Genomic DNA, 12,849 nt, shown 5'->3' on the forward strand with positions numbered 1-12,849 from the left:
TTTCCTGTGAATCTCACAGGCAACCAGTAAGAGGGTATTTATTCTAACATCATAATCTTCAGGGCATAATGCATCACATAGCACGCAAGCTATAGTCAATAAATAAGCACAGCACAGTTACCAAATATGCAGCCAAAGTGGAACAAAAGAAATTTTTTCCACATATTGCACAAAACTTGCTGTCTGAAAATATTTTTACTGTACTATACCAAGAAAAATTACAGTTAATTGTACTCAACTCTTACATTTTCTTCAGTAAGCCAGCCTCTCAGGTTTATCTGGAAACATATACAGGTTGACCATCACTAATCCGGCATTGTTGGGACCTAGAGGGTGCCGGATTAGCCATTTTGCCGGATTAGCCATTTATTAGGCTAGAATACACGAAACACAGTAGCTAAGCACCTCATCCTAGAATTAAAATATCCCATAAATCAGTACAAGTTGGTTAATAAATAAAAGACAATTATCAAATACAGGTAGTGCTCGAGTTACGATAATTCAACTTACGATATTTCGAGTTTACGATGGGGTTAGCAATTAATACCGATACGAAAATATTTAAGAAATATTTTTAGTTTTCGCGCAGGCGCAGGCAGCAAGAGAGACCAATTTACAATACACCAACTTCTTTTCCTCCATCTCTTTATTCCATCTGCTAGTTAAAAAAGTAAAAGAGAATGATAAAAGTATTGTTAGTAACGTTATACTCTTGCGTAAATGTGTACAGCCATAAACAGCCGAACGGGAAACTGTTGTTTTGCTAATAAGCGTATCGGATAACAACTGTTGTGCTTGCATTTCAACCATTGTACGGTAATACACAATTACTGTAGTTATGTTACAAATGACGTTAAGGACTGAAATATTTTTTTACACTGTACCCTTGTTTGCTTTGGAGAAAAGATCAGCAGGGAAATATACTGCTACAGTAACTTTAAGCTGCAAGTTGTAGCTGAAGCTGAGAAAACAATATTCAAGCTGTTAATGACTATAAATTATCGTGCATCAGCAACATGGATGAAACTCGACCGTAAATAAAACTGGAGAGAATGTATTTTAATCAAAACTACTGGGCATGAAAGAATACAAATTACTACTGTTTTCACGCCGATAAAAGATAAATACGTAAAGCTCGTATTATGATGAAATCAAGAGAAAATAGCGAACGGAATCTTGATTTTTTTTACTAAAAAAAAAACATGCCCCCAAAGCGGCCAGCTGCGATTCCCGCAAATGTCATATATTAATGAAAAAATAGCTAAATTAATTTCACAACGAGACCTATTTTAGTTATATTTCGACTTAAAAACACTTCGTATAACGAAAAACATCCTTGTCCCAAATAAATAAACTATCCATATTCATTTACGCTAACTAGAAGCAAGAAAAGCACTTTGAACTTGGTTAAAATAAACACTGCGATATCGATTCCCAAAACAAAACATTGATTGCAATTTATAATACAAAAGCAATATGAGAATATACGCAATTGGAAACAATGTAGTAAAGCATAACTTTTAAAAGATCCATGAGAAAGATGCACATTCGTTATGTTGATGTTTGTATAATACTGTTAATATGTGAATAGAGTTCAGTATAATGTAGGCTAGGCTACCAGTTTGTTGATGCAGCACACTGCGCCACCAAATCGAAGCGGCCGGCAAGCGAGTTAGCGCAGCGACCCGGGAAATTTGAAAATTAGTGCGGAAACATTAGAAATTACTCTAGCCGAAATTTGTGGCGAATTTACTGATTGTTCCGGACTGCTGATTGCCGGATTAGTGATGGTCAACCTGTAACTGTCTTTGTTATACAGTTTTTTCTTTACATAATGGTTACAATACTACAGAATGTTTCATGAATTTAATGATGGTTCATGAAGTTCCTCTACTTTCCAACAAGTGTCATCTGCAATACTTCACCCCCATCATTCTGCATCATTGTATTCAAGTGGCTAATATGAATTTTAAAAATCTTGTTAAGGCTTTATTAAGTAGTAGAGGAGTATTCCTTACACTTTTCAGTGAAGATACCAGTGATTTTGAGCAAAATATCTCATCACTATACTCCTCTCTGATAAAAATAATCTTACATTCTTTTAAAAAAGTCTTTCATGTGAATCTCTATATTTCTAATGTAAGTGTATTAATTTTATGCCATAATCAATTTCCATATTGAAAAAAGGTCATTAAAATTTAAAAATACTTGTCAGAGCTTACCGATGAAGCTTATTTAATCTTGAAATAAAGCTTCAACAAATAAAACAAAATGTTTTCTCCTATTCCCATGGCACAAAGGAAAATAGTACCATACATGAAACCTAAGGTTCCGAAAACCAATGACCAACACGACACCAGCACCAGACAAGAGAAAACCACACAGCAAAGAAAAACTGAAATTGTCACTAAAGCACCATTTAACATGGGTAAAATGGAATATATACCAGCTTAAATAAAATTATTAATTTAACTCTTGCATAACAGAATCGTCATAACTGAAACTTTCTCTGGCATGTATCCTTTCGATTCACTTATAGGTTCAACCTCAGACCAAATAAGTTGCTGAGTATAATACTAAGTATTGCTAGCATTCTATAAAATAGAATCGTAGTTATTGTATCAAATTAGAAAGTGACTCACAGCAGTGAATAAATCATATCTGAAAAAGCAAAATAAATTTAATTATCCTTGCTTTTAAGCAATCTTTGATATGTTATTGACAACAGTCACAGACCGTCCTGTTACTCATCTGTTGTTGATTACATTTATAAATGAATCTTAAGTCCTTTGTTAGCTTACCATAAGCCATGACATCCTGATATAATTTTTGCACTTTGTGCTTTACTTGACTTTCACTTTTCCAAAAGTTTGTGTTACAAAATTCGCATACATAAAGCTGAATGGCATTTCAAATTAAATTTTTTGTGCATTAAATACAAAAAGTATATTTTTGTGGGGTATTAACACATGTCTAGCATGTAACTGTTGCTATGTCAGAACCAATTTTTGAGGGAAAAAATTAAATACTGTACGCCAGTTTCAAATACAAACAAAATGTGTTTATCCTACACTAGGCTCAGTTTTCAATCCATACAATTCCTTTACATAAAAGCTTTTATCAGAAAATAATTTTATTTTGGCAAGGGAGCTTTTAGTGTCTTCATTTAATCCAAAACCTTAAAAGATAAAAGAAAAAATCACTGCCTATCTAATCATTTTTGCAAGTTTGCAGATTTCCTACATTACTGTGGTTTTTCCAGATACATCTGACTTTGAAAGTCTTGTAGCCTACATCTACTACTCATGATTTTCTTACAACTGAAAGTAATGTTACTGTGAAGTAAAATGATGGCCTTTTCCTCTGAATATTAAGAAATAATACGAGATAAGCTTGTGTTTCCTTGTGAAAATACTGTTTAAAAATCCAGTTGGAGATCAATATGACAAATTTTTAATTAATTTGTACTTTTCATAACTAACAAACCAGCGTCTTAATGTAATGATAACTCTTCCAGCACCAGCTGGAAACCAGTAAAAAACAATTAAAATTGTGATGCAAGGAATTGGTGGTATTGAGGATCAGCCATAGGGATGAGTGAGGAGGCAACTGCCGACCTCTTCTAACCCTGTGACGTATTCAGTTTCTTCCAGCCAGTAAGATATCTCGACGACTGGCTGGTCTTAGCAAGTTCTTGGGAAAAGCTACTCAAAGACAGGGATCATCTTCTCCAGTTTTGTCACGGCTTAGGCATCGCGATAAATTTGTAAAAGTCCACTCGTCATCGCAGTCAAAAGAGTCATCGAGAGTATTTCCATAGGACCAAAGGATCAAGAATTCAGGATGGTAGTTCGCTCTTTCCTGTTCAAGCAGAAGCAACCAGCACGGCAGTGGCAAGTAGTTCTGGGTCTCTTGACCTCCCTGGAGAAACTTGTTCCCCACAGCCATCTACATCTTCGATCCCTTCAGTGGAGGTTGAAAGAATTTTGGTCCCTTGCGAGGGATTCCTCTCTGTTTCAAGTCCCTCTGTCAGCAGAGGTGAGAAAAGACCTATTGTGGTGGTTGAACAATGAAAACTTGACCATCAGAGTGTCTCTCCCTTCACCCCCTCCAGCACTTCTCCTGTTCTCGGATGCCTCGTACAAGGGTTGGGGAACACATCTAGATCTCTTGACATCAGGAGTGTGGAGTTTTTACGACAAGCAACGTCATATCAACGTGCTGGAATTGATGGCAGCTTTCCTAGCACTTCAGGAGTTTCAGGAAAAAGTGGCAGGGCACTCCATAGTTCTGATGTCAGACAACACTACAGTGGTGGCTTATGTAAACAAACGGGGGGTGGGCTAGTGTCATGCCAACTTCACTTACTAACGGTACTTTTGCACCAGTAGGCGATAGATCACTCAGTAGACCTCTCAGCCAGGTATATTCCAGGCAAAAGGAATGTAGTGGCCAACAAACTAAGTCTTCAGGGCCAGGTACTAGGGATGGAGTGGTCTCAGCATCATGAGATAGCGGACAGGCTTTTCCATCTGTGGAAGAGACCAATGATAGACCTGTTCGCAACAAGATGCATTAGGAAGCTAGAGGTATACTGTTCGGTGGTTCTGGATTCCTGCAACATCCATGGGACAATCTGGAAGTCTACGCCTTCCCTCCCTTTTGCCTGATCCGTCATGTCTTGAACAGCGTGATGAGTTCTCAGAATCTCAGAATGGTTCCCAGATCTGCAAGCTCTACTATCAGCGGTTCCGAGAGAAATTGCGTGGAACAACCTCCTCTGTCAACCTCACGTAGAGAGATATCATCAATCAGTAGAGTCCCTATCTCTTCACGGCTTGAGACTATCCAGTATCTCCTAAGAGTGAGAGGCTTTTCTCACAGAACGGCAGCAGACAGCCGTGTACCAGGGAAAATGGGTCATCTACTGTTATTGGTGTCGTCGACGGGGTTTCCCACCAGTCAGAACTAGAAGACTATCATGAGAAATATGGTTGCCTTGAGGAAACTGGTGTGCTCACTTTTCCTTAACATTCACCACAGATAATAATGTGGAACAATGACAATGGCAAATATACAGTATGGATTTTCCCATAGTTTGATAGTGTTTTAACTAGTCAATATGGTTTCATGAGTTTCTCTTTTTTGCAAACGAGAAAAATTAATAATGCAACAATGTACAGTAAATTATACTGATACCAAAAATTTCATTTGCAAGAATCAAATTTTCACCCATTTACTTTTATGGAAGTTTTAAAGAAATATAAAGTTTCTAATATTACAGTTGACCCGTGGTATTCGCGGGGGATGCGTACCAATGCCCCCGCTAAAATCTGCGAATACTTAAAGCCCCTCTAAAAATGCTTATCATATAACCTATTTTGATAGAAACACCAAAGAACCCTCCAAAAATGCTTATACCTGAATATTTGAATAGTTTTACCATAAAAAATGCATCTGGTCACGAAAATGATATGAAAATACAGTAGTCTGTGAATATTTCTCTATGAAAAATACCGCGAATAGGCTAATTTTCTGCGAATAATGTGTATATATGTTCCACAGAGAAATCCGCGAATAGGTGAAGCTGCGAATCCGGGACCGCGAATAGGTGGGGGTCCACTGTAAATGACATTACACATAAATCCGCAATGACAAGGCTTATAAAAAATCCAAAGGATGTATCGCAGCATTAAAGCAGTTGTCTTCCAAACATTCTACTTGTGCTTCTCCCCAGCACTATATAACATTTTTGGTTTATAATTTGTAATGGTAAAATAATATTGAAAGAGTATTGTTGGAACTTTGATATCGAGGTTATTACAAAGAAGCTGCCTCCTTAGTGACTTCTAAATTCCTTGCCATGATGGTCTCAGGCTGAATTCAATGAAGGTCTTAAAAGCAGTGATATAGGTGCAGACTAGTGATCTGACCTAAATAAAATATGTACAGTATGTTTATCACTATTCACTATTTCCCTTGTTTCAATTCATTATATTTCTCTTTTTAATGTCAATTTGCACAATACAGATACTGTACTGCAATTTGTAATGTTCTAGAGAATAGTCCTTAAGATCATCGATGCATGAGCAAATAATGAACTCCACTATTATCTAATCCATAAATTACACAATAACACCTTTTTTCCTTTCATGAATGTCATCTAAATACACAAATGTCTCTCTGGGGTGTTTGCTATGTGTTTATTAGACTATTCTTTGCCAACATGGTATTGTAATTATGGCTGTATGGTATTGTAATTATGGGTGTAAACATCAAACCAGGAAATGCAAAAGAATGATGGAAAAATATGTATGCCTCTCCTGAACTTCTCATAATTTCTAAGCAAACTATACAGCTGCTAAACCTCCAGGAAGGAATTCAAATAAAATAATACAGATGAACACCTGACAATAAAACCAATTAACTTCTCATCACACATAAGAAAGTCTGGCATTGGTAATTACCATAAAAGCTTCCATAACCTAAACTAATCTAGTGTGCCATCCTACCTAAACTTGGGGAAGAGTGAGGACCCCTCCAAACCACCTTACACTTATTGCTTCCTTCAAGTTTTTACGGACAGTATTGTGTCCTGGGAAAGTTTGAATAATTGTACTGTTTTTCTATAACTAAACCAAGTGTCAATAGATGTATCATTTATTATCATTTTTATATATAGAATTTTACAAAAATTGCAGGTTCTCCACCAGCCTTAAAATTCACAGTGTTTTTACTTTTTTCGGAATAACAAGACCAAGGTTTTTTTGCATCCACTGGAGGTTAATGTAAAGTATAGAGGAGATTTGAAGGAAAATATTAACAATTATAAAATGGCAGTTTCACAATGCCTCTAAAATTCCCAAAATGTTTTCACGTATTCTAGTACAAGACGACCAAGGTTTTTTGTATCCAGAACAGGTTTTACGAGCAAACTTGAAAATAAGAAAAACTTCAGTATGTGAGAGAAGGAAACAAGAAGAAGAAACTGCCCTTCCACTATCTTTGCATAGGAACCTGAGGACAGTGAAGAGGTACTGCAGGATTTTGGAAAGATCAAGAAGACTCATAAATCCTTACATTAACCAATAAACATCCAAGTTGCTATAAACTTGCCCTTTCCTATTCTATGAGGGAAAAAGTTGCCTCATTCATAACCTTCACCTATTGGTGCCATCTGATTTAGTACTGGCAAGAACATCTGACTGTAAATTGTGACCATGAACCGCTTAGCAATATGGCTTCACACCAGGAGTATGACATCAGCAACATAATGTACCCGAATCAAATACCAAATTACCTACTGGATGGATTTACCCAAATATGATCGACTTTGCAATAAAGTTGGATTAACTTTGCAATATTTTCTCTAAGTCGCCTGCTTGAAACTATTTCTTTTCTAAACATTACTTGCCCAGTATTCACAAAAAAGTAGAACTGAAAATGTTACTGCCAACAACCAAACGTTAACTACATATTGAACCAATTTCAAAAATGAAATTAACAGTAATTAATACTGCACATGCAAAATGGCTTTAACCAGAAAATTTTGTGAATAGAGATGCCATGATACACCACCATTAGCTTAAAATCCATAAATGAAACCCTTTTCGTATACACACAAAGCAACAGAGAAGCATTCCATGGGTGATCTACTCAACACTCTACATAAAAGTTTTAAAAAATTCCAGATTATTTCACAAATTAAGGAAATTATTTTAAAAAGGAGAAAAAAAATGGAATAATACCCAGCTGCCTTATCTTAGTACTAAATGCTACACAAAATGGTACAAAATCAAAAGCTTTATAAACTAAAAAGCAACTATACTTTATATAATATTGTACTGATTAAAACCAAGATAACTAGTATATATACAAACTATGGTATAAAATAAATATTTATGAAACTGATAAAATATTTTCATTACTAGGACAAAAACTGAATTACCATAACAAATTACAACATGAAAAGGACAATACATGCTAAGGAAATAAAAATAAACAAAATAACAGTAACTACAACACTGTACAACTACCACATACTGCACATGAAAATACCAGCACAGTACGTGGCAGTAATACAGTATTCCACTGAAAAAGATAAAGAAAACAATAAAAAATAATAACAAAATAAAGAAACTGGGAAATAGGGAGTTAAACACACAGAAACATCCATTCCTATTCCACAGATGTACCTGTATTTCCATTTTTCAGCCAGTAACAGAATGTACACCAAATCACAATAAACACAGTATGTTATATACTGTACTGAGATAATGAGACTCTAAACAAAGCAACTTAATAATAGGGGTATTTTCTTTTAAAAAGTACTGTAATTAGCAGAACAGTGGCAGTTATGACTAGTGGTAAGCACGCACTTTTAAGATCTCAAAATACTCTGTTATAAAAATACTGTATGATGCAGCTATTTCATAAGAAGATTCTAATCACAGATCATTCTATGTTTACATAAAAATCGCAAGAAAACAAAAAAGTGGGAGCTTTGTACTCATTGGAAGAATGAGGATACCATATTTTATATTATTTATGCAAACTGATATCAACTGATAATCTATGGTACATGAGAAGAGCTCACATAAACAAATCAACTGACTGACTGAGATTAGTTCACTGCCTGACCAAACACTAGAGCAAAACTATGATGAAAAAATCTTGATTCTATCATAAATTTTTATTTAGGTACAACAAAATACTTGAGTTTAAAAGTAGAAGACAGAATAAAAAAAAGTAAAACGATCATTAACCCAAAGAAAGTTCATACGAGAAGGTATTATAACAAAGGAATGTTAAAGGGGCAGGGAATGGAAAGCATTTTTCCAAAAAGACATTAAAAAAAGGAGAGATTTAATGAAGAACAACAATGAAAGGCATTTTAGCATCAGGGAAAAAAGCAAGTAAAACAAGGGGAACATCAAAGTCAGCAACATCAAAAGGGTTTTTGATGAACTTCACAGATATATCTTGAACATAGTACTTTACCGAAGAAAATGGCTTAAAAGTCAAAGAAGTATCAGAATAAAAACTTTGTGAAGTTCAAAACTACAATGAGAGGAGAAGGGTACAAAAAGCAAGCAACAGTACTGAAAATGATGAAAAATAAATCATAGTACCTGACAGCATCTAGAGCGTTCTAAACTGCTTGGAATGCGTATAATCAACAGCAGAATGTTTACTTCATTAAAAGAAGGATGGGAAATAAAAAATGAAAGCCAAAGTACTCAAAATCATTAATACTAAATACCTATGGGACAGATTTACATTATTCTATATGAGAATCATAAACTAAAATCACATATCCAACCTAGAATATACTAAGAAGTAATCTCTCCTTAACTTAGCAATATATCACATGCTATAATGCCTATGCAGAATATTTATGAATTCCCTACAAAATACAGGTTGAAATCTCAACACTAAAAATTGAAAACTGGATTTTAAAAAGGTAACAAAAACATCCTCGGAAAGTTTCTGAGTACCTAGTCGTTTTCTTCCAGTGACAGACTGCATAACACACTGAAACAAATGTCAAATGGCTAATTTGATCTCTTCAGGGGAATCATTTTGTGAGGACTCAGCAATGAAACTAAAAATTCTAAAGGAACAACTGAAGACTTACTTATCTTCAGAGCTGAACAACTAATAAAGTGTTGAAAATTTCATCAAACACATGAAAGAAAAATTGTTTTCAACAACATACAGTATCAACAACATGATCAGTACAACAATAAAACGGCTGAGGAGATGCACTCCTGAGTAATAGTTACTTTTCTTGAATTAAGTAGAAAATGATCTAAACTTGTTACAAATCAGTCATCCACACCATATTCTCTTTCTGCAATACACAAACTGTACATGGAATAAACTGTTCAACTATCAACCACATCCAGATTAAAACTTACAAAAACACCTAAACATGATAATCTATATACAATAACTTGACATTAGGTTTAACTTTGAGGTTACAGCAAAAATGATTCCTGACTGTTAATGTATAAATGTATAAACTGTTTAAAGATTAGATTACTACTACTTCCTTCAAAAATTATACAAATCCATTTCAAGTTAAATTCTTATAACCTACACTGAATTAATAACGCGCGCTGGATGACGATTGATCCATTTCCACGTTTTCTAAGTTTATGGCTACCATGTTATCATAACCTTTTTGTGATGTATCACCTGTATTTGATTCTACATTTCCTTTTTGTTCACTACTACAAGAATGAGATGACTCTAATCTGTGATCAAGATCCTCTTGATTCTTACTAGAGCAAATAATAGAAGGAACCTCTAAATGATGACTATTAATATTATTCTTGAGCAAATGATTTTGTCCAAGGCATCTGTTACTGGCAGAAATTTGGGATATACAAATATGATCATCTGCAGTTAGAGCAGAGGAGAAACGAGTGGAAGCATTTTCTTTATCCTTAGAAGCATTAGGGGGGATCCAATGAGGGTAGCAACATGCAGGAGAAGCAGATTTCTTGGACACGTCATGAAGGCTGGCTGATGGGACAGCTAACTGCAAACTCTTCCCATGAGACAGAACTTGGTCGCTGCTGGCAGTTCCCCTAAGCGATGGGTTAGAAGCACTTTTTACCTGTTTGGAGACACCACAGCATGTCTGGGCAGCACATCCATCCTTATCATTGGATGGGCAATCTAGAATGCAATCCTCTGCTGATTCAATGGAAGCTGAAAGGTTGTCGTCCTCAAACTCAACAAATTCAGGCTGAATAGTTGTTGAGTGTATTCCTTCTTCATGAAACATTTTCTTGATCTTCTCTGCTAGAACCATATAGTCCTTAAGGTTGCGACACCTGAAAATTCACAAAAAAGTGGAGTTGGTCAACAAACTAAATTTCCCAAGGCAATTAGATACGGTATAACAATGGTAGTACTGAATGTACTTCTTGCAGTATGTAACAAATAAAGTGCAAACTTTAAAAAATGTAAGTCTATTATACCTTTATCTTGCTTTTCTCTTTTCTTTACAGTATAAAGGATTACTTTATGATGTGTTTTTGAAGTTTTGCTTCTATAAGTAAATAATGAAACTGTACATATGCTCACTAAGAATTTGAAAATACAATACTGTACTGTACAAAATAAAAAAAAAATTAATTTAGAGTAAATAAAGTAATTTTGTTGTAACCATAATGAAACTGTAAAAGATTTACACAGTACAACCTACAAAGTAGGCACTGTATACTGTACCTGATATGAGCAGAAGCAATAATTCTCTCCCCTGCCAACTGCCAAACATGGAATTCATGAACTGCCAAAACACCATCTACATTCAAGAGTTGCTTCTGAATGCCATCCACCTGAGAATATGTAAAATCATGCATATTTACATGTCCTTTAAGGTATCCAACTAGAAGAAGAAGAAAAACTGTATATGCATAATGAATTACAATACCAAATACATGTAACCAGATAGTTTTTCAAAGGCAAATTTATTAGTAAAACTGTCTTACCTGAATGTGAGTAGGAACCGTCTGCAGAAGGATGAGAGCTGAATCCTTCAATAATGGCCAAGTGCTTATACTAATAAGTGTGACTAGACACAAGGAAAGTCCAGGATCAATGTACTGGGAGTATTCCCATTCAGTCAACCATACCACCAAGGCACTGATGATGACAATAACTGACCCTGCAAATAAAATAAGAGCAAAAATGATGTTTAGCAGGCATCTTTTATTCAGTTCAGGTCTTCATAAAAAGCTTAACCTATTACAAGAGGAAAAAATGCTTCCAAAACTCACTACAGTTCTATATTCAGTTTATATGACTAACACTAAGCCAAAGAAAAAAAAAAAAAACCTGCAAGGCAAGTTTCAGAATTCCAAATCTTCATCAATACAAAATAATGGTTACTTTACGAAAATATAGCAAAAGACACTTTAATAAGTTACTTACCCAAGGCATCTGATAATATATGTAAGAACACACCCCTCATGTTCATCTGGGAGGCACCACCTTCCTTCTTGCCTCGGCTCTCTGTGTTGGACAGCGAACTGGGAGTGAAGCGCTCATCATTTTCATTATCATCAGTGGCCACCAAAGCATTGATGGTCACAATCTTATTCTTGTGCCTGTGCTTGTGACCACTTTCATCATGACTGTGCCCACCATGACTATGGCCATGGCCATGTTCTGAAAGTAAGAAGAATTAAAATCAGAAGAATTCAATTAGTTTTCCTGGTGCAATAAGTGCATCTTACACTTGTCAATATCACAGTGCCAGGGTGCAACCAAATGACTGAACGACTGCATTACGAAATTTAGGCCAAAGGCCCGGCATCCTAGAAAAACAGAGTACAGTATGTAACTCACACAATGATCTTAAAGAGTGCAAAAACTAAAGTCAATGAGCAGATATTAGCTCTCAACTTACGATGGAACAAGGCCAATCCTATTATGTTGACAACTAAACCACAAACACCAACTATAAGGATCAGCTTCGGATTATGCAGTGCCTCAGGTTCATATAACCTGAAATTTGTCATGAATGATGGATTTTAGAGATAAGAAAAACTATGTGTCATTTCGAAATATTATAACACTTTATCACCAAAGACAATGCAATGAAAGAAACAAAAAAGAAAAAAGAAATCTTACCTATTTAGTGATTCAACAAATATTGAGAAACAGAGTGCCATGAGAAACACACTGTTCACAAGGGCTCCCAAGACTTCTGCTCGAGCCCATCCAAAGGTGTTTTTACTCCATTTTTTGGGCGACATCTGAAAAGGATAATGATGCCAGGTAAGTATACTATTTTCACCTAATACAACTGATCATGTATGCATTCTATATATT

General features: G+C 35.3%; 1 protein-coding gene across 25 annotated transcripts in view; it reads right to left on the reverse strand.

Moving 5' to 3' along the window:
• ZnT63C (zinc transporter 63C) overlaps positions 1-12,849 on the reverse strand; it is a 237,393-nt gene that overhangs the window by 33,461 nt on the left and 191,083 nt on the right. For 16 of the 25 annotated variants that reach the window (XM_067112111.1, XM_067112116.1, XM_067112124.1 and 13 more), the window contains 6 exons: positions 12,649-12,773; positions 12,425-12,522; positions 11,947-12,183; positions 11,505-11,680; positions 11,242-11,351; positions 10,625-10,844 (listed from right to left, as the gene is read on the reverse strand). In XM_067112111.1, coding sequence (XP_066968212.1) covers positions 10,625-10,844; positions 11,242-11,351; positions 11,505-11,680; positions 11,947-12,183; positions 12,425-12,522; positions 12,649-12,773 — 966 coding nt within the window. Of the gene's footprint in view, positions 1-6,644; positions 10,845-11,241; positions 11,352-11,504; positions 11,681-11,946; positions 12,184-12,424; positions 12,523-12,648; positions 12,774-12,849 lie in introns of those variants that run through there. The other 9 variants (XM_067112105.1, XM_067112101.1, XM_067112103.1 and 6 more) reach the window with 1 other exon arrangement.

The sequence above is a fragment of the Macrobrachium rosenbergii genome, chromosome 12 (assembly GCF_040412425.1).
Source record: "Macrobrachium rosenbergii isolate ZJJX-2024 chromosome 12, ASM4041242v1, whole genome shotgun sequence".
Taxonomy (NCBI): domain Eukaryota; kingdom Metazoa; phylum Arthropoda; class Malacostraca; order Decapoda; family Palaemonidae; genus Macrobrachium; species Macrobrachium rosenbergii.